At 41.0% G+C, this 21296-nt stretch overlaps 1 protein-coding gene across 5 annotated transcripts in view; it reads right to left on the bottom strand.

Moving 5' to 3' along the window:
• huwe1 (HECT, UBA and WWE domain containing E3 ubiquitin protein ligase 1) overlaps positions 1–18666 on the bottom strand; it is a 51316-nt gene extending 32650 nt beyond the window's left edge. For 2 of the 5 annotated variants that reach the window (XM_063015520.1, XM_063015521.1), the window contains exons 1-27: positions 18609–18666; positions 15598–15647; positions 14631–14700; positions 14452–14550; positions 14160–14366; positions 13897–14049; positions 13425–13487; positions 12807–12884; positions 12629–12676; positions 12364–12532; positions 12162–12262; positions 9335–9485; positions 9102–9229; positions 7958–8098; positions 7765–7870; positions 6970–7077; positions 6777–6878; positions 6609–6689; positions 5563–5669; positions 4773–4965; positions 3108–3199; positions 2814–3016; positions 2641–2698; positions 2356–2532; positions 1398–1643; positions 1178–1311; positions 2–126 (exon numbers count right to left, since the gene is read on the bottom strand). In XM_063015520.1, coding sequence (XP_062871590.1) covers positions 2–126; positions 1178–1311; positions 1398–1643; positions 2356–2532; positions 2641–2698; positions 2814–3016; positions 3108–3199; positions 4773–4965; positions 5563–5669; positions 6609–6689; positions 6777–6878; positions 6970–7077; positions 7765–7870; positions 7958–8098; positions 9102–9229; positions 9335–9485; positions 12162–12262; positions 12364–12532; positions 12629–12676; positions 12807–12884; positions 13425–13487; positions 13897–14049; positions 14160–14366; positions 14452–14550; positions 14631–14675 — 3115 coding nt within the window. In that variant the 5' untranslated portion in view covers positions 14676–14700; positions 15598–15647; positions 18609–18666. The remainder of the gene's footprint in view (position 1; positions 127–1177; positions 1312–1397; positions 1644–2355; positions 2533–2640; positions 2699–2813; positions 3017–3107; positions 3200–4772; positions 4966–5562; positions 5670–6608; positions 6690–6776; positions 6879–6969; positions 7078–7764; positions 7871–7957; positions 8099–9101; positions 9230–9334; positions 9486–12161; positions 12263–12363; positions 12533–12628; positions 12677–12806; positions 12885–13424; positions 13488–13896; positions 14050–14159; positions 14367–14451; positions 14551–14630; positions 14701–15597; positions 15648–18608) is intronic. The other 3 variants (XM_063015523.1, XM_063015522.1, XM_063015524.1) reach the window with 3 other exon arrangements.
• Positions 18667–21296: the final 2630 nt, after the last annotated feature.

Below are 21296 nucleotides of genomic sequence, written 5' to 3'. Positions count from 1 at the left end.
CCGTGATGCTGTGTTTTTTTACCGGTTCTCCGGCCTCCGCTGGTTGCACTGCTGCTGGATGGTTTTTCTTCCTTAGGCACCAGTTTTTGCATGTCAGCCTGGCCAAACTCACAGCCAGGAGGGAGACTGCAAATAAACAAGCAAGAAAAAGCTAAAACCAGCAGCCAGTGGACCGAAAACAAAAACTACACTGCACATACTAGACCCAAGGATAAAAGTTGTTTATAACTCTAATCCAAAGTTTTATAAGTCAAAAAATATGATAAATTATTATAATTTATTATTAGTATGCAACCCATTAATAAACAGGTTCCTGTGTGTTCTAATCTGACTTGCTAAACAGTAATAAGGAATTTTAGACCATTCTGGAACTCTTGCTTAAACATCCACATTTCAATGACTTAGGACAAGATCCTTCCACATGATCTGCCACAAAACCACTTGCTGTTGGCTGTGCCACTGAGTGGTGAGCTCAAAAACAGTACACAGTACAGGCGGTTTATTCACATGCAGTGATTTTATGAAATATATTCAAGTTTAAAAACATGAAGCTCTGCAATGGTCGTCATTTGGAGACGTGAGAAGATAAAAACCCAGCTAAAAAATAAAGTGTCTTTATTAAACTTCACTGTTTTATTATACTATGGGTGAATCAAATCATACTAAAGAACTACGAAGCCACAAAAAGCAATTCCAGGACTAGGAAACTTGGTATCTCAAGTTGCCATGCTGCATTTTTTTTTTTTACAATGCCAAGCAAGATTTAAAGTGGGTAATGTAAAAATGTAACTCAGTTTCTCTCTGCCATGTCTATGCTTTGCTTCTGTCTACGTCATATAAACTATGTCTTGATATCTGGGGTTTAAAAAGTTCATCAGCAGCAAACTGGGTCAAATTTCAACCAGACTGATTGACTAATTTTGACTAGTCATTAACTGAAAATCATGCATCACATTCACATTGCAGAACAACTGACCACAGTGTTGGAGCTGACTCAGCTTTATATAATTTATTAACCTAAGCCGTTTATCAAACAGGTTCTCCCTGTTGTAAAAATTGGTTTCGATTTTCAAAACCACACTGGCGAGACTCCACTGTAATTCCAGCTACAGTTCCAAATACTGAAATGGGGTTTAGCAGAAGTTCTTGCTCAGTGTAAATGGAGAGCGGTGCTGACCTGTTGGGTGTGCAGAGGGATAAGAGCACAGTGCTCTCCCACACTAAAGAGCAGTAGAGCTGACTCAATTTATTGAGTACACTCAGCCCCAGCTGGGAGCCCCACTGGTTCACTGAAATAGCCCGAATCTCACTCTGAGGAGGGACAGAAGGACATTGTTAGAAAAGCATACTTGACTCAGCAATAAAGACAAACCATCCATTAAATAAATAAGTCTTACCTGGCCGACTCTGCAGGTGTGGACGAACATGAGGATGTACGCATGCGCGGCGGTAAGCGCGTGCAGTAGAGGTGTAGCACGGGCAGACAGCGTGGCATCTGTGACATGACCGGCGTTGGCCAGTTCTCTTAGTAGAACCGAGCCACCGGGCTCTTCGATGGGCCGATGGAGTGGCTCCAGAGCAGACAGGATGCTGTCCAACTGGCACAGTCCCTCCTGCAAGACCTTTGGCTCATGGGATAGAGTCTGAGCCATGCATAAAGTTGGTTAACAGACTTATACTTGTAAATACTTTTTTTCCATTTAATAAATTTATAAGATCATTTAAAATAAAATGCGGGTGGACAGTTTTCAGTGACCACAAACATGGTCAATCAGCCAAAACATGTTTGGTGTCTAAGATTTGCTTCTTTAATAGATATACACTTGCAGCTTGTAGCTCTCTCAAATTTTTAGGGAATGCTGCAAGCTGCATACCAGACCTGGCACACTTTTTACGCTGGGTGTCCTTCCTGACACAACCCTTCTATTTTATCTGGACCTGGGACCAGCCCTGAGAACACACTGACAAGTGCACCTCCCAACGGCTAGGCTGTTGTTTAGGCTCCGATTCCAAACTGCATTAAGAAAAACCAATTGACTCTAATCATCCAGGATTTCCTCCTTAACAGAACAGCTTTTGGACTCTTGGTCAAGGTTTGTTTAATTTGTGGACTGTACTTTTGATGAATGCCAACCCACTTTCTGAGTGACTATGTAAGTGGCAGAAGTCTGAGGCAAGTATGTGGGCACATTTAAGAAGAGCATCGAGTGCCACACATTAAATTCTAGCTATGTCATCATCATACTTAGGCTAGGACACCAAGCATCTCTTGAAGCTTCTTAATACATATGCTGACAATACTTTAAATTTTCAATTCTTACAGCAAAAAATATATTATAAGAATTTTGTACTTACCAGAATGGATTTGCATACGCCGGCAACTGCCTGGCAGGCAGCAGATGTTGGAAAGTCTATGGGCAGATTGGGAAGTCCCAAGATGGACACCAGTGGTAGAAGGCCTTTCTGATTCACAAATTCCTGACAGTGATCATCCGTCGTGTTGTTACTCAGAATGGACTCCACAAACTTCATCTTGATGCAGAGAAATTGAAAACACATTAAAATACTCTCCACATACAGTAAAAAAGCAAGATCAGGACATGGAGCTTCCATTTTAACCTTAGCTGCATCAGCACTTACCACATTAAGAATGTAATCCATCAGTGGAATCGGGATGCGCTCTTCCGTGCCAACCACTCTGTAAAAACATTCCATTTTTAAGGTCAGCGCCGGTACACAAGCAAAGCAGGGTCAATATTTCTATGCTAATAGATTTTCGATAAGCCAGGCATTAAATATGTTAAAGCACTAACTGCCTGTTGCTCTCGGGTTCGCCTTGTTGTTGGGTAAAAGTGTGCAAAGCCTCTTCCTCCTCTTCATCCTCACTGGAGGCTTCCTCCGCTGCATGGTTGGAGCGAGCTGGTGGTACCGTAACGGTGCCGTCTGCTTTCTGAATAGAGGGCTTTTGACAGATGTACTCGGGAGCTCTGCCCAAGTTGCAGATCTCCTCAAGTAGCTGTTGAAAAGATTGTATAATTACAGGTCAATTAAGGTCGAACTAAAAACCCGGATGTACCAAAACCAAACATCATTACTAGGCAGCCCACCTTGATAATAGCTGTGGTGGCGTCTGTTTTCAGAGTAGGTTGGTGTCTCATGAGCTCATCCACAGCACTGCCCAAGTTAGAGGCAGTGTCACCTGAAACACAAAGCCACATTTATCCTCTAAACCACTGCACCTTCCGCTGTCTTAAGCAATACTTCTTATTATATAGTTTATAAATAAATAAAAACTTGAACAGAGGAATACACTATACTCCAGGAATTCCTCTGCCACACATGCAAGCACCGCAGCCAAACAGCAGGAGCCGCTGTTGCAACCTACCAGGAGCACAACTCATCCAGGACATCACAAAATAACCCAAACAAAACTTATTTATTTATTAATATTTTAATGTCATGTTTTACACACTTTGGTTAGTTTCATGACAGGACAGGTAGTTACTACTTACACAAGATTCATCAGTTCAAGTTTTTGGACAGTTTTGTATCTCCAATTCACCTCACTTGCACATCTTTGGACTGTGGGAGGAAACCTGAGCTCCCAGAGGAAACCCACACAGACACGGAGAGAACATGCAAACTCTACACAGAAAGGACCCGGACCACCCCACCTTGGGCTAGAACCCTGGACCTCCTTGCTGTGAGGCGAAAGTGCTACCCACCGAGCCACTGTGCCACCCTCCCAAACAAAACTAAAAACTTCCTGCCTGGCTGTCTCAAATAAGGTCAGTCATAGTTTACCATTCATAGGAGAGCTGACAGGCAAAAAAACACACAGCTAACAAAAACACCACCAAGGCTTGACTACCATTTGCCAAAAAAAAAACCTTGACAAGAGTTTTTGTGGGGACTGAATGTAAACAGTGCTGTTTAAGAGACATGGGCATTAAGTGCTATTATCTTATGAAACGAGAACAATCCAAACCCTATTGAGACGCGAGGGTAGGAGCTTAAACAGCTAGTAAATACTTGAAATGAAAGCAATTTTGCAAAAAACTCTCAACAATAAGAAACTGTGCTCCAGTTAATTTAGAGAAGTCTTTCTCTTTTCAAACATAATAGGTGATGCAACCATTTTACTTCAGTGAATACAGTTGCTATTTGAAAATGTTTAAACCCCCCCCCAATCCTGTTTACTCCCCATTCTTTTGAAATAAATTTTTTCATGAGGTTTTGAAACCATTCAGCGTGACAAACATGCAGCAACAGAGGAAACCAGGACGGGCCAAATACTTTTCATATAATGTAATCAATTTCGTTGAGGAATAGTGTACATCATTCTACTTGCAACCAAATTAGTGAATTAAATCACACTACTAAAAATGGATGCATCAATTCAGCATACAAACTGGATTGCGGTCAACACAAGCTGTTTTGAAATGCTGGATGTGTGCTCAGGAAGTCTAATGCTGACAGGATCATGTCAAGACAAAGTAGCAGCTTTAGATCTAATCTCAACTGAAATATTAACAGATAGATGACAGATAACATCCCAATTTACTTAGTTTAAATATGGCTGCTTCATCCCAAATCACAAACAACCCACTAAATCATATGAAAGATGTACACTGTATGGTATCATTACTATTTAGGGATGCTAAGTGATCTGTAGGGTGTAATTTGGGACACAGCAAACTAGAATTTATAAATATATGGACGTGTTATCTAGATGGTTAAAGCAAGATGATCCTGTTTTTTCTCTCACTCACCCAGCGGGTCAGAACTGCGACGTCTACGCATGGCCGGCAGGTAGTCAGGCGACAGCAGCACCTTAAACAGCCGCTCGAAAGGCTGACACTGGACAAATGAGTGCAGGCCACGGGCATTTAGGCACAGGGCACTGAAGACATTGGGTAAGGAACCCAGCACCTCTCGGGTGGCAGGGACCTGCAGAGACAGAAACTGTGAGAGAAAGGATTGGAGAGAGAAGCAGAGCAGGGGAGGAACGTGAGAGAGAGGACTGAGGGAAGATGCCAGCTGTGGTGTAAGATGCTGAGGTGTATGAATTCAGAAAGAAAAAGAAAAAAAAAAAAACTACAACAGGGATTTTTTTCCACCCTCCCTTATTTTTAAGAGGTGGCCACAGAAGATATCAGACTTGGCAAAGTTAACACGCTGGATGCTCTTCCTGATTCAACCCTCCCGTTTTCATCAAGGTTCGGGACAGACAAGTGCACATCTCAATGGCTAGGTCAACACCTTAAATGTGCCTGACAGGCTGGTAGCACTGCCAAGATCCCCAGACCTCAGCAGTAGTAGGCTAGAGTAACTCACTGCTGCTCCACTTGAGCGCACCATAAAAAGGAAAACAAATGTTGGGGGGGTTACACAAGACGTCCATTTGCAGAGGCCCACTAACAGTGATGCCGTTATACATTACCATGCAGAGTAAAACAAATGTGTGATTAAAACAGAAAACAACGGGGGGGAAAGAAAATGAAAGGAGAAAGAAGAGTGTGAGAGAGAGAGGGTGGGGGAAGATTGATATGATAGACTCACATCTTTGATAAGCAATGCATGCAGCATGACATCAGTGAGACCATTATCCTGCAGAGAGGAGAGGAGAGATGGCTCCTGGAACACAAACACTGTCACCACCTCCGTTGCTGAGGAAAAACCAACAGAACTGCAATTAGTCTGGAGTTTTTAGTACAAGTTTCACAATTATTAAACTAATGTTTGTAAAGAATTAATTTTAAAGACACTGAATACACACTTGTTTATGTAGTACATAAGAATGAACAGTAATAACACACTTTATTTTTCATTTAACTTCCATCAACAGCTTAATCCTTTTTAGGGTTGCGACAAGTTCTGGGCACAAGGCAGGAATAACCTGGACAGAGCGCCACTGCATTGCAAGGCTTCGTCCATCCACATTACTTGTTACCAGCAGGTCCCTAAACTTCTGTTCACTGTAAGGTAGATCGTAAGACAGTGCATCCAGGTGCATATCTTCTGTGGGTAAACAACACCCACGAGCCCAGCCGTCCACATGATCTTGGAGTAAACAAAATTTGTTGGACCAGTAAACCCCATTGATTGGATTTATTGTTCTGATGCCAGTGTGCTTGTTATTTATTAGGACTTTTCACATCATGTTTTACTCACCTTGGTGACATTCATGACAGGACAGGTAATCACTGGTTACACAAGATTCATCATTTGAAGTTCAATGTCAAACACAGTCATGGACAATTTTATATCTTCAATTCACCCCACTTGCATGTCTTTAGACTGTGGGAGGAAACCGGAGCTCCTGATACCCACTGAGCCACCCCACGCATGCTCATTGCAGATTTTTGCGATGATGGACAGGAGTAAGCATGGGCACTTCATTTGGTCTGTAACTATGCACACTTAATTTTAAACCAAACTCCCATTAAATAAGCAGTCTACCAGACCACCATCTCAAGTTTACTTTTTTTCATGCAGTGTTTGCCACTGTCTAGTCTGTTAAGAGCATTTCAACCCTGTTACATAGTGCTGTGGACAAACAAAGAAACACTGAGAGCATCACAAGTGCCCTTAACCTATGTGCTCACCCAGGAGGAAGAGTGATGGTCCATAATACTCGGCATTACTGATGATGTGCTTCAGTGAGGTAGGCAGAGACCCATCCATAACTGCACAGAGAAATGCGAGCAGTCAATCATAGCACACAGTTAGCAAACATTACATACGTTTCCTATTCAAGCCATCGAGCCTCTTACCATGACGAATGCCATCTGAAAAGGCCGGGTCCTGAATGGCTTTCTTTAAAAAGTTCAGCATGGACTTCAGCAGAGCTGCCCTCTGAGGGATGCACTGGACACCTGAAACGCAGCCAAAGCGATTATATACCCGCTCACCTGTTATTAGCATGAGGTATAAGACATGGGTCACTATGAATCCTGGGTTGTTTACCTGCTCTGGGTGCGCTGGCTGTGCTGCTCTGTGTGCGAATGTCTGAGTCTGTTCTGGAGCATGTGGAGGTGGAGGGCCCTGGACTGCTCTCCATGGCAACCTCAGACACTGCAGCAAAAATCACCATTTAGAGCTGTGTTATAATGTGTACTATACAAAAATATGCAGCTTTTCTAATTCACTGCTGAGCATGATGTTTTTATTTGCATTGTCCCCAATTTTCATCCTAATCCAGTCATATCCAATTACCTGACTGCGTTTTGCAACCACTACCACTTCTGACCGAGGAGGGTCGTGACAAATGTGTAAGGAAATACTGCTTTTTTAATTCCCTGCAGTTTATAATGTATTTTTGCATTTTCCCCAATTTTCCTCCTAATCTAGTCATAGATTTGCTGCCACTACTACTGCTGACCTCCACTACTGACCAAGGAAGGCCGTGACAGAACACACACCTCCTCTGTAATGTGTCAGTTAGATGACCGCTTCTTTTCACTTGCACAAAGCAGGTTCATCTGGAGATCTGTATTGCGCACAAAGAGTCACGCACCGATTTCCATTAACACCCTTTTCTGAGGCCGTAATTGCAGAAGTCATAAAGAATTCCCTTTGGCATTCCCACCCTCATACGAGCCAATCATTGTCTGGCTGAGATTTGAGCTTGCAAGTTCTAGATGCCAGCTCTGATGTGCTAACATGTTTTAACAAGGGTGGCAAAATGAACCACAATAGATAAAATACACTGACAGTCAGATTTCACAACAGACAGTTCTGACATTATAAACAGGAACCAACCCTCCATGTCTGTGTCCATGTCCTCAGCTTCAGCAGCTGTGCTGGGCCTCTGGATCTTTGGCTTGATGACAAAAGGGCACTCTTTCCTGGACAGATCCACCTCATGCTGCACGGATACCCGAGAACAAAATGCGTTTAGTTAAAAAAAACAAATAAAAAAAACACAAGGTCTCGACCAGTGCCTGCATAATACCTCAAGTCTGCAGATAAAGATGGAGAGGCCGCTGTGCGACTGAAAGGCAGCCATGTCCAGATTGGTGATGAGGTCTACTACACGCACCGCACGAGTCACAAAGGTAATCTGGTCCTGCTCGTCCCCGAGGAACTTGATCACCTAGAGAGGAGGTGTGCATGAAATAAGGCTGCAGTGGGGACAGTGGAAGACCCCTGCCAAGCTGATCAGCCTTGATGTCATACATACTGCTTAATTAGCCAAGTTCCCCATGTGGTTAACCCTACTTACACAAAGAAGCCTAAGTATGCACATTTATGTCTTGATTTAACATAGTTACAGTTGCAAAGAAAGTATTTATAACTCATATCTCTTTATAACTCATTTTAACTTTCTGCAGAGTTGGATTTTGCTTTAAATAAATTCTTAATCCAGTTTTAAATTCCTATACAAAAGTGAGATTAAAGAAAACAATTACAGCACAAAAGCCGTCAAACCTCAATGAGCTGGAAACTTAACAAGAACAGACCATGACAGAGAGAGGCATCGGAATCTCTTTAGCACTTACCGAAATCACTTTAGAGGTTATCAAGGAAAATGGATGTGCCACCAAGTAATGTGGCTGGGGGTTAAAGTAGTGCACAGGAATGTTTGTCAAGTGAACTAGATGTCATTTAGACTCAAAATGATAAACAAAATTGCTTCAAAACAGCAATAAACATCCTTTCTCTGTTTACTGAGATTTCTAGTTTAAAATAGTTTAAACTATAGTTTAAATTTATATTCAATTCTATTCAAATCAACACAGGACTGTTTATAAAGTAATGGGGTTTAAATATTTACTGCTGCAACTGTAGCTTGTATAACTTTGCTATAAAGTAAGCGAGAAGGTGCTGCTGGGAAAGGCTTTCAAACCTGAACAAGACAGAAGCAAAGCTGTATAAAATACAGCGTAATAACTATCTGGCCGGTATTAAAACAAAGGTTAAGGAAGCTGAGACAACCTAGACAGCCATTTATCGCACCATCTTAGCATGACCGTGACCTGTATGGGGGTCTTAAATATGCATGACATCAAGACAGACCAACCTGGTCCCACCACACGAATATTACAAGATTTAAGAAGCTCAAAGGGAAATAAATACAGATAGAAAGATAGACTAACCTTCAACAAGGCCTCCATCATTCCACAAGAGACCAAAGCCTCTCCACCAGCATCATAACTGGCCAAATGATACAGGAAGGAAAAAAGGGCCGTGGCAAACTGGTGCGGGTACGGCTCCATCAGTGGATCTGGTATTACAAAAAGGATGGAAAAAAAAAAAAAAGAGAGACACGTACTTCAGCTATAACAGTTTATTCTAAATATTATAACAAGACAAATAGGTTTTTTCTTACCAATCATGGCTTGTATGCAGTTGCGGACCAGCACAGGTAAGAAGCCGTGGTAGGAAGCCGTGCCAGTGCAGTCGATGATGTTTGACAATTTAGGCGTTCGCTCCAAGTGAACTATGGATGTCAAAGTGCGCAAGGAGGCAGCCTTTATGTCCTAAAAACATTATAATTTAGGAGTAAAAATTTTTTTAAAAGTCTGTGCTCCACGAAAGCAGTCTTTAAGGTAACATCAGCCCATAAAAAACAAAAACATAATTATTATACTACAGGTTACATACACAGACCAGGCATAACATTATGACCACTGACAGGTGACGTGAATAACCCTGATTATCTCTTCATCACGGCACCTGTTAGTGGGGGGGATATATTAGGCAGAAAGTGAACATTTTATTCTCAAATTTGATGTGTTAGACGAAGGAAAAATAGGCGAGCCTAAGGATTTGAGCAAGTTTAACAAGGGCCAGATTGTGATGACTAGACGACTGGGTCAGAGCATTTCCAGAACTGCAGCTCTTGTCGGGTGTTCCCGGTCTGCAGTGGTCAGTATCGTTCAAAAGTGGTCCAAAGAAGGAACAGTGGTAAACCGGCAACAGGGTCATGGGCGGTCAAGGTTCACTGATGCACGTGGGGAGTGAAGGCTGGCCCGTGTGGTCCGATCCAACAGACGAGCTACTGTAGCTCAAACTGCTGATGAAGTTAATGCTGGTTCTGATAGAAAGGTGTCAGAATACACAGAGCATCACAGTTGCAGGGCTGTTTTGGCAGCAAAAGGGGGACCAACACAATATTAGGAAAGTAGTCATAATGTTAGGCCTGGTCAGTGTACTCATAAGCAAAAGAGTAAGAACAAAAAATATAGTATATATCTACAGTGTATCACAAAAGTGAGTACACCCCTCACATTTCTGCAAATATTTCATTATATCTTTTCATGGGTCAACACTATAGACATGAAACTTGGATATAACTTAGAGTAGTCAGTGTACAACTTGTATAGCAGTGTAGATTTACTGTCTTCTGAAAATAACTCAACACACAGCCATTAATGTCTAAATGGCTGGCAACATAAGTGAGTACACCCCACAGTGAACATGTCCAAATTGTGCCCAAAGTGTCAATATTTTGTGTGACCACCATTATTATCCAGCACTGCCTTAACCCTCCTGGGCATGGAATTCACCAGAGCTGCACAGGTTGCTACTGGAATCCTCTTCCACTCCTCCATGATGACATCACGGAGCTGGTGGATGTTAGACACCTTGAACTCCTCCACCTTCCACTTGAGGATGCGCCACAGGTGCTCAATTGGGTTTAGTCCATCACCTTTACCTTCAGCTTCCTCAGCAAGGCAGTTGTCATCTTGGAGGTTGTGTTTGGGGTCGTTATCCTGTTGGAAAACTGCCATAAGGCCCAGTTTTCGAAGGGAGGGGATCATGCTCTGTTTCAGAATGTCACAGTACATGTTGGAATTCATGTTTCCCTCAATGAACTGCAGCTCCCCAGTGCCAGCAACACTCATGCAGCCCAAGACCATGATGCTACCACCACCATGCTTGACTGTAGGCAAGATACAGTTGTCTTGGTACTTCTCACCAGGGCGCCGCCACACATGCTGGACACCATCTGAGCCTAACAAGTTTATCTTGGTCTCGTCAGACCACAGGGCATTCCAGTAATCCATGTGCTTGGACTGCTTGTCTTCAGCAAACTGTTTGCGGGCTTTCTTGTGCGTCAGCTTCCTTCTGGGATGACGACCATGCAGACCGAGTTGATGCAGTGTGCGGCGTATGGTCTGAGCACTGACAGGCTGACCTCCCACGTCTTCAACCTCTGCAGCAATGCTGGCAGCACTCATGTGTCTATTTTTTAAAGCCAACCTCTGGATATAACGCCGAACACGTGGACTCAACTTCTTTGGTCGACCCTGGCGAAGCCTGTTCCGAGTGGAACCTGTCCTGGAAAACCGCTGTATGACCTTGGCCACCATGCTGTAGCTCAGTTTCAGGGTGTTAGCAATCTTCTTATAGCCCAGGCCATCTTTGTGGAGAGCAACAATTCTATTTCTCACATCCTCAGAGAGTTCTTTGCCATGAGGTGCCATGTTGAATATTTAGTGGCCAGTATGAGAGAATTGTACCCAAAACACCAAATTTAACAGCCCTGCTCCCCATTTACACCTGGGACCTTGACACATGACACCAGGGAGGGACAACGACACATTTGGGCACAATTTGGACATGTTCACTGTGGGGTGTACTCACTTATGTTGCCAGCTATTTAGACATTAATGGCTGTGTGTTGAGTTATTTTCAGAAGACAGTAAATCTACACTGCTATACAAGTTGTACACTGACTACTCTAAGTTATATCCAAGTTTCATGTCTATAGTGTTGTCCCATGAAAAGATATAATGAAATATTTGCAGAAATGTGAGGGGTGTACTCACTTTTGTGATACACTGTATATAACTAGCTTTGCCAAATATATACCAGACACTTTTATTCAAAGCAATATTACAATTTTGACAAAATACAGCAAAAGCAATTGAGGGTTAAGGACCTCAGTTGTATTAAGAACCTCAACTGAATCATACACACACACACACACATATTTATTAATAAATAGAAAAAAAACTAATGGGAAAGATAAAATGACCAGATATGTATAATATATACACATTTCTTAATAAATAGAAAAAACTAAAAGGAAAGGTTAAATGACCAGTCCTTTAGAACATAGGCAGAAATAATTTCAGAGAGCAGCATCATGCTGATACTATGACAGCTGGGACATTACAAGGCAAATTGAGAGTGAAGTCATTTCTCACCACCAGCTGTTTGTCTGTGATTTGCAAAACATCCACCAGCTCCTCGATCAGCCCGTTGTAGAGTATACTGTTGGCTGACTCCTGGAGGGCATTGGAGTAGACTACAAAAATACCAGCACAAAACATCACTTAGCACATTTGTAGAATGGGATCCCGACACTTTTGGACCAAAATAAGAGCACTATTTATTTTCATCACTCACCTAGTATGGAGATGGCATGCAGTCTGGCCTGCACTGCCTGCAATCTCTTCTTGTGGTTGGAGAATCCGTGTGCCAGGCGGATGTGTGTGAACAGCAGGGTCTGCTTGTCTTTGGGGATGTTGTACATGACCGTCAACGACTCCATGATCTCAGACGGACTTTCTGAGATCTGAACGCACACCGGAGAACAGTTGCAGTTAAATTAGAGTTTAAGATCATAAAGTACTGACTGTGGTGATAACGATTAGTAATAACTGAAGCTCACCTTATCAAGTTGTTCAATGTGGATGTAGTGTAGCGTGTTGCTGCTGGACTGTTAACAGAATATTAACAAAAATGTTTATTTAGTTTTTCCACAAACAGTGGAAAAAGTTCATTTCTCTAAAGGTCTTTAACCAGATGTAAATAAAAAAATGATAGCAGTAGCTACAATTATTCCATACCTTCTTTTCCACTTTCACCTCTGAGCTAGGCTCAGCATAGAACTCAAAGTGCAGTGTGGTGGCACTAGGTGGGTACTTCTGCAAGAAAACAGAGGAAATTGAACAAATACAAAAATTAATCATCATGTTTTACACACTTTGGTTACATTTATGCCAGGACTGGTAGTGACTGGCTACACAAGATTCATCCCTTCAAGTATTTAATGTCAAACACAGTCATGGACAATTTTGTATCTCCAGTTCATCTCACTTGCACGTCTATGGACTGTGGGTATGTTTGTTTATTAGAATTATTAGATGTTTTACATGACAGGAACGGTAGTTACTCATTACACAAGACTCATCAGTTGACAAGGTTATATCAAACAGTCATGGACAATTTAGTGTCTCCAATTCACCTCACTTGCATGTCTTTGGACTGTGGGACGACACCGGAGCACCCGGAGGAAACCCACGCAGACACGGGGAGAACATGCAAACTCCACACAGAAAGAACCCGGACTGTTCCACCTAGGAATCGAACCCAGGACCTTCTTGCTGTGAGGCGACAGTGCTACCCACCGAGCTGCCCCAAAATACCCAATAAACATTATAAAAATGTAGGAAATAACACCTTACCATCATGGGCAGATCTCTGCAGCACTCAGCCAGGCCAAAACCATTTTCCTTTCCTCCCCAACTCTACAGAGAAATTAAGTAAAACATGATCAGAAACCATTTAAGGGAAAAAGGCAAACAACCATTAGACTCTTCTAACCAGTAAACGTGGGGCACTTGAACGCCACGTGGATGAAAAACAGTAAATCGCTAAACACAAATCTTTAAATTTCACAGCAAATCGCATATTACATGGGAAACGTTTTATTTCACAGTCTGTGATGGGATTTTCACTGCCATGAATTGGGTAGGGCCCTAGTTATAAATATATGATCATATACAGTTTGTTAGGTTCACATCTTGGACAGTGTACAGTTACAAGCAACAACAAGCTGGTTCTACATGCCCACATGAGACCGAATTGCTCGCTAAATGAAAGAATTAGCCTAATTTGTTGAAAAGGTTAAGAGATGCCCTTGGCGAGTAATCCTACCTCAGCAAGGTGCTGAAGACGAGCGAGCAGAGGACTCCTCTTATCTGAGCCTAGCCGAGTGATGTAGTTGGAACGCTTGCTGAACACATACAGGAGGTTCAGCACAGACAGCACCACCTGCATGTCGCATGACGCCAAAAGGATGGTCAAGTGCTGTAGGATCGGGTGGAGAAGAAGAGGAAGAAAAAGCCACAATATATTACTGTAGGTTCCTAATAATAAAACAGATGCTACTCATACAGGAAGTGTGAACGCTGTTGTACCTCTATAGAGCTGTAGAGATGCCGTGAAAAGCTGTACTCTATTAGCAGGGCCGTGAAGTTAAGCACTGCCAGCAGCAAGGCTTTGAGCTGCCCGTTGTCCGGCCGGTCACACACCAGCATCCAGGACATGTTCTCAACAGTCTGGCCTGCATCACAGAGGATGCCATCGAAACGGTCCAAGAGATCAACCCAGTGGTACAACTCACACTGCCGGAGAAGGAAAAGAACATTAGGAGGAGCAGCAGACAGAACACAGGGATTGTTAATAAGAGCGTTGGGTTTCTGTACTCACCTTGCCGATGTTCCATGTTTTTATGTGTTGAAGTTCCAGGAGCAGCTGCTCGTCACTGCATCCCTTTAGTTTGTCTATGAGCGCCCTGCAGTCGGCAGGCTGAGGGCAGAGAGAGGACGTTAAGCTCATGGCTTTTGTACACTCAGAACTACTGGATATAAATACGTAAGCATACTCACTGCTTCAGTGGGGGTTTTCTTCAACTTGCTTCTGTCGACCTTCATTGTTACTAGTTTCTACACTCTGTCCCTACAGTCAACAACATCAACAGGTTTTTAATACAAGTAAATGAAGTCCTAAATTAAAACTGAATTTAAGGATGTCCCATCCCCATACCCTCACCCTCCCTCCTTTAAAACCTGATCCTAATAAGCATCACTTCTGTAAGTCACTTTGGATAGTAGCATCTGTTAAATTCTCTAAATGTAAAAATCTGATCATTTCTACCTGATATCATCAGAGTAAACTCACAACCCCTTGCATCATACAAAAAAAGACATACATCACAGTGATGGTTTAATCCGTTAAAAGATCAACAATAAATTGAATCTGAGCAGGAATATCAAAACTTTTGCATAAAACTGTAAGCCAGATTTAATCTCTAAAATAATTAGTATTTGACAACTAAATGATAAAACCAAATAAAATAGTCAGTAAATAATGTCAACACTTCCATAACATTGACCAGTTTCACTGTTACACACTGTAACAAAATATTGGATTCTGAAATGATGTTAGGCAATCACATTTTAAGTAATAATTTTTAGGGCGCTCATGTGACACAGCGATAAACTACTACCGAAATCCGGGGTTTGCATCTCAGCAACGCTGCTGGCGCATTGGTGTCCATGCAGATATTATTTGCTATGTCTGAGGATTGGTGGTTGGACAGCCTAGTCACTGGGAATTGCACTCGTCAGTGCACTTTCAGTGCCAAAGTAGAGGGTTGCATCAAGAAGGTCATTCATTATACGGCTATGCACAATTAGGTATATGGACCAGAATAATCCACAGAGGCAACCCCTAAAAAAATATGGGAACAGCTGATTGTATAAAAGGAAACAGTCTCGAAAACTGTAATAATACTTTGCTATGTTGCCCACCTTTAAGAAAATACAATAAAACAGAAGTAGGATAACAACTTACAATAATTAATTTGGCAATTCCAACTTAACAGCATCTTTCAGATGTAATACCTATAATGGAAAAAGAAAATGTTAACAGGTTAATGTTAAATGTTTTAGCCCTACATATAAAAACACTTCAGTTTAACACCACGCTAACACTCAAAACAATATTAGAGGAATTTCTAAACTTGATCTCTGCAGGCTGTAGTTACTGATTGTACATGAACTGTGAATGATGTCAGGCAATAGTGATTTACTTTAACTCATTAAAACAAAACAAAAAAGACCTTAATGCTCACAAGCAGCCATCTGAACATTTTGTGGTTTTATTAAACAAAGTATTAATACATTTTGTATTTAGATAAAATTGAAGTTGAGCAAGCGCTTAAGTTTTAATCTCTTAAACAACCTTTTTCATCAAGAGTTGGCCCAATAATACAGTTCATACATGCCATTAGAAAATGCAGCACTGCAATATTGTGCGAGTAAAATGTAGAATTAAATAGCAGTTCAACAGGAAGCATTAAATAAATCCTTTTGGGTTTTTTGCTCTGCAGCCTGACATCCAATCTGTTATTTTACCTATTCAAGTATGTGATAACCAACCACTGGTAGGCCAAGCCCAAAAACATATTTAAAGCATTAAAATATATACAGAGATTATCAAATTCCCCAAAAATGTTTGACATTACATATACAATGTACATGGTAAAATACCTAAAACTCTTGCAATTGCTTGTTAAGGAATGTCATTCTTAAACTGATGGATTTGCAGTGGTGACACTTGATCCATCTATTGCTCAAAAGCTTTTTAAATCATGCTAGCAGGAATACATTTCTGAATGTGTGCATGCTTACAAAAAAACAACAAAGTTTATATGGTAAAACAGACATAAGCCTTCGCAGTGTTCTTGTATAAAAACAAGTGTTTAAGAATCAGTACTTTCTGTATTTAATTAAACTTTTACAAACTAGCCAAATTGAGATTTGTAAAACATACTTCTCACATTCACCCCAGAATCACCCACATGTCCTCCATGATTAAAAACACTTATTATTGTACATCACTGCCATTCAGTTAAAGTAGTGAATTCCGGCATTACATTTGTAATTTAAACTATGCACTATTGTCTATGCTGTGCTATATAATTTATTGAAGTAGAATGTAAACGAATGGGGTGGCACAGTGGCTAAGTGGGTAGCACTGTCGCCTCACAGCAAGAAGGTCCTGGGTTCGATCCCCATGTGGGGCGGTCCGGGTCCTTTCTGTGTGGAGTTTGCATGTTCTCCCCGTGTCTGCGTGGGTTTCCTACGGGAGCTCCGGTTTCCTCCCACAGTCCAAAGACATGCAAGTGAGGTGAATTAGAGATACTAAATTGTCCCTGACTGTGTTTGATATTAAACTTGTGAACTGATGAATCTTGTGTAATGAGTAACTACCCTTTCTGTCTGAATGTAACCAAAGTGTGTAAAACATGATGTTAAAATCCTAATAAATAAATATCAGCAGAATGATTTCAGAATAATTACAGAATGAAACCTCTGTTTATATGGCAGGAATGTCTGATGTACAGGTACATTCCTTTCAAATAAAAACAATAAAGATCAACTAAATCATTATCAACCACGATTACAATCCACATTTGGAAACAATACTTGTAATAACCACTTAAAACATTGTTTACTTAACTGGGAGTAGTTACAAGCCTGGGTTTGTCCAGGTCAAATGATTTTACATATTAAATCCTGAAGCTGTGTGAACTTGTTGAGAAGAACCAAGTTGAGAAGATATGCAACATATGCAACAATGTAAACTGTGTAATAAGCTAATGGAATGACACAGACTGTAATGTCTAAACACACACACACAACAGTTTTCAGTACCAGAAAACACTGGACCGGGGTTGGTGACCCACTGGCAGCACAATGGCCATTATGTTAGCCGTTGACTCCACTGCAGCTGAGTTAACTGCAATGCAACAGCAAAAATGCACTGACGTGCTGTGTGTGTTAGCTTAGCTACAGTTGGCTAATCAGAGGCTGGCAACAAACGACACGAACACTTGCAAAGATTTAAACATTATTTTTGGACAAAAACAAATCAACCGAATACTTTAAACACAGCAAATGTATTTATGTCCCAAATATCATAATTAGAACGAGAAAAGTTGCTTAGCAGTTGAAGAACACGGGGTCACTTCGACTGCGTCCCAGACCGCATACTAGCGTACTAGACAGTATGTCAAAATAGAAAGCAGTGCATTCCTAGCGCACTACACTGGCATCATGTTTAGTACGCTAGTATGCATTTTGGAACGTAGCCTTAGCGACACCAAGCTAGTTAGCTATAGCATAAATGTTGTTCTAACACTGTAGGCGTTTTATTTAGCGAATCAAATCAAAACGCGGTTACAATAATAAGCAAAAGCGATTCATAAACAAGTGCAATAACACTGAATAAAGCAATCAGTTTCGTAAAGCATCGCGTCAAACAAGTGCTAACAGGCTAACACGAGTATCCGAAGTACATACCTAGCGTAATAGTTTAACTTGGGCTGTATCTCAAATCGCATACTTTGGTACTAACAAGAGCGTAAATTAGTGCGATATGTATGCAGTAGGGCACTATTTTGACGCCCTATCTAGTAAAGTAATACGCCGTTTAGGATGAAGCCCTAGCTTAGCTCAAGTGCAAACGATGATTGAGCTAACATGTCAATACAAACTAAAATTTCTTCCGGCTACAGTACAAACGCCTCCATTATAAACATGTCTAATCAATGTTCACCATTTAAACGCCGGATGTTTGAAATGTCTACCGTGCTTCAGAACAGAAAACAACGGCTTCGTACTTCAACGATAAGAAAAAAGCCGCTTCCGTCTAAGTCCGGTTCGCCCCTGTTGTGTAAATCGAGCAGCCGGCTTAAGCAAAGGCCCAAAGAAGCGTCTAATTATCTCAACATTTCTCACAACACATAAACAAAACCAGCATCAAGAATGAACAAACGCACCACAATGCTTCGCTCATACCTGGTCGGAGAATGAATGTTTCAGTCCCGCCGCGATCAGGTTTAATAAGCAGAGAAAATGCTGCAGATGCTCCTACATACAGGGTTTAGAGACATGCGCTCTCTGTAGGCTGCTTATAGCTGTGTGAAGAGCAGCGAGTATCCCGCTGAATCATTCTCCATTTCTCTATCACACACACACACACACTCATGAACATGTACACAAACACACACTCATGAACATGTACACAAACACACACTCATGAACATGTACACAAACACACACTCATGAACATGTACACATACACAAACACACACAATAAATCACCACACATTCAATACACACATTTCATACACATAACAGATAGACTTTCACATCCATACACTTACACAATACACACAGACTAAAACACATACATATTATACACTAACATGTACTCACCAAACATACTCTCACACACACACACACACACACACACACACACACACACACACACACACACAGTCATGAACATGTACACATACACATGAACATGTACACACAACAAATGACCACACATTCAATATACATAACAGACTTTCACATCCATACACTTACACAATACATACAGACTAACACATATATATTACACACTAACATGTACTCACCAAACATACTCACACACACACACACAGTCATGAACATGTACACATACACACACTCATGAACATGTACACACAATAAATCACCACACATTCAATACACACATTTCATACACATAACAGATAGACTTTCACATCCATACACTTACACACAGACTAAAACACATACATATTATACACTAACATGTACTCACCAAACATACTCTCACACACACACACACACACACACACACACACACACACACAGTCATGAACATGTACACATACACACACTCATGAACATGTACACACAATAAATGACCACACATTCAATATACATAACAGACTTTCACATCCATACACTTACACAATACACAGACTAACACATATATATTACACACTAACATGTACTCACCAAACATACTCTCACACACACACACACACACACACACACAGTCATGAACATGTACACATACACAAACACACACACATGAACACATACTCACACACACAGTCATGAACATGTACACATATACACACACATGAACATGTACACACAATAAATGACCACACATTCAATATACATTTCATACACATAACAGACTTTCACATCCATACACTTACACAATACACACAGACTAACACACAGATATATATATTACACACTTACATGTACTCATCAAACATACTCACATACACACACTCATGTACATGTACACACAATAAATGAGCACACATTCAATACACACACATTTATTCCAACATACAACAATACACACTACATAAACACATTCATACACATAACAGGAAAACTTTCACACCTAAACACTTACAAAATACACACAGACTAAAACAAATATATTTCAGACTTACATATACTCACTAAACATACTCACTAAACATACTCACAAACATACACAAACACACACATGAACATGTACAGGGCAGCTGTAGCCTAAGGGTTAGGGTACTGGTCCAGTAATCAGAAGGTTGCCGGTTCAAGCCTCACCACTGCTGCCACTGCTGGGCTCTTGAGCAAGGCCCTTAACCCTCAATTGCTTAGATGGCATACTGTCACAGTACTGTAAGTCGCTTTGGATAAAAGTGTCTGCTAAATGCCGAAAATGTAAATGTACACAATAAATGACCACACATTCAATAAACACATTTCATACACATAACAGACTTTCACATCCATACGAGCACACATTTATTCCCACATACACATAAACACATTTCATACACAACTGATACACTTCGGTGGCTAAGTGGGTAGCACTGTCACCTCACAGCAAGAAGGTCCTGGGTTCGATCCCCAGGTGGGGAGTTTGCATGTTCTGTGCTGTAATGATTTAAATGTATTTTTTCGTTGAATAAAAACGTATTGAAACGAATAATAACTTAAAATGTAGTATATATTGTTATGTTAATTATATCTACTAAATACTGTAGATGGTTAATAGTGGCGTGATAACCAGGCTAGATTTGCTTTGATCTGTAAAGTCGCATGCAGGTACAGTACACGTGTATTAGTGTAACATCGGTAACGCCGGGAACATCACTACCCCACTCAGATCCTTTCTAAACCACATCAGGTGAACATGTTGATTCTTCTAGCGCGCATGATAACGCAGGTTTAAACACTTACTTTATTCTTTATTCTATTTTTTTACCATATTTTGATTAGATGTGCGTTTAAAATATTTAGCCTAAACTCTTTTTTTTCGTTTCACAGTGTATATCTAGCCTAGGCTAGAAGCTAAATTTAAACCTTTTTTAATAGAGAAAAGACGTGCATCCCTGCTCTGTTCTGTATTTAACATTAAACACGCATTTCATTGGTCTAATCGCAAGGGGAAATTCTTTCACCGCGACAGCCCTACTCCGGGTGCTCCGGTTTCCTCCCACAGTCCAAAGACGTGCAAGTGAGGTGATTTGGAGATACAAAATTGTCCATGACTGTTTGACATAACCTTGTGAACTGATGAATCTTGTGTAATGAGTAACTACCGTTCCTGTCATAAATGTAACCAAAAATGTCAAACATGACGTTAAAATCATAATAAACAAACAAACACCCATACACTTA

The sequence above is a fragment of the Trichomycterus rosablanca genome, chromosome 19, assembly GCF_030014385.1.
Source record: "Trichomycterus rosablanca isolate fTriRos1 chromosome 19, fTriRos1.hap1, whole genome shotgun sequence".
In the NCBI taxonomy this organism is placed as follows: Eukaryota; Metazoa; Chordata; class Actinopteri; order Siluriformes; family Trichomycteridae; genus Trichomycterus; species Trichomycterus rosablanca.
Note: the sequence above shows the minus strand (reverse complement) of the source record. Positions and strands in the feature narration are given on the sequence as shown.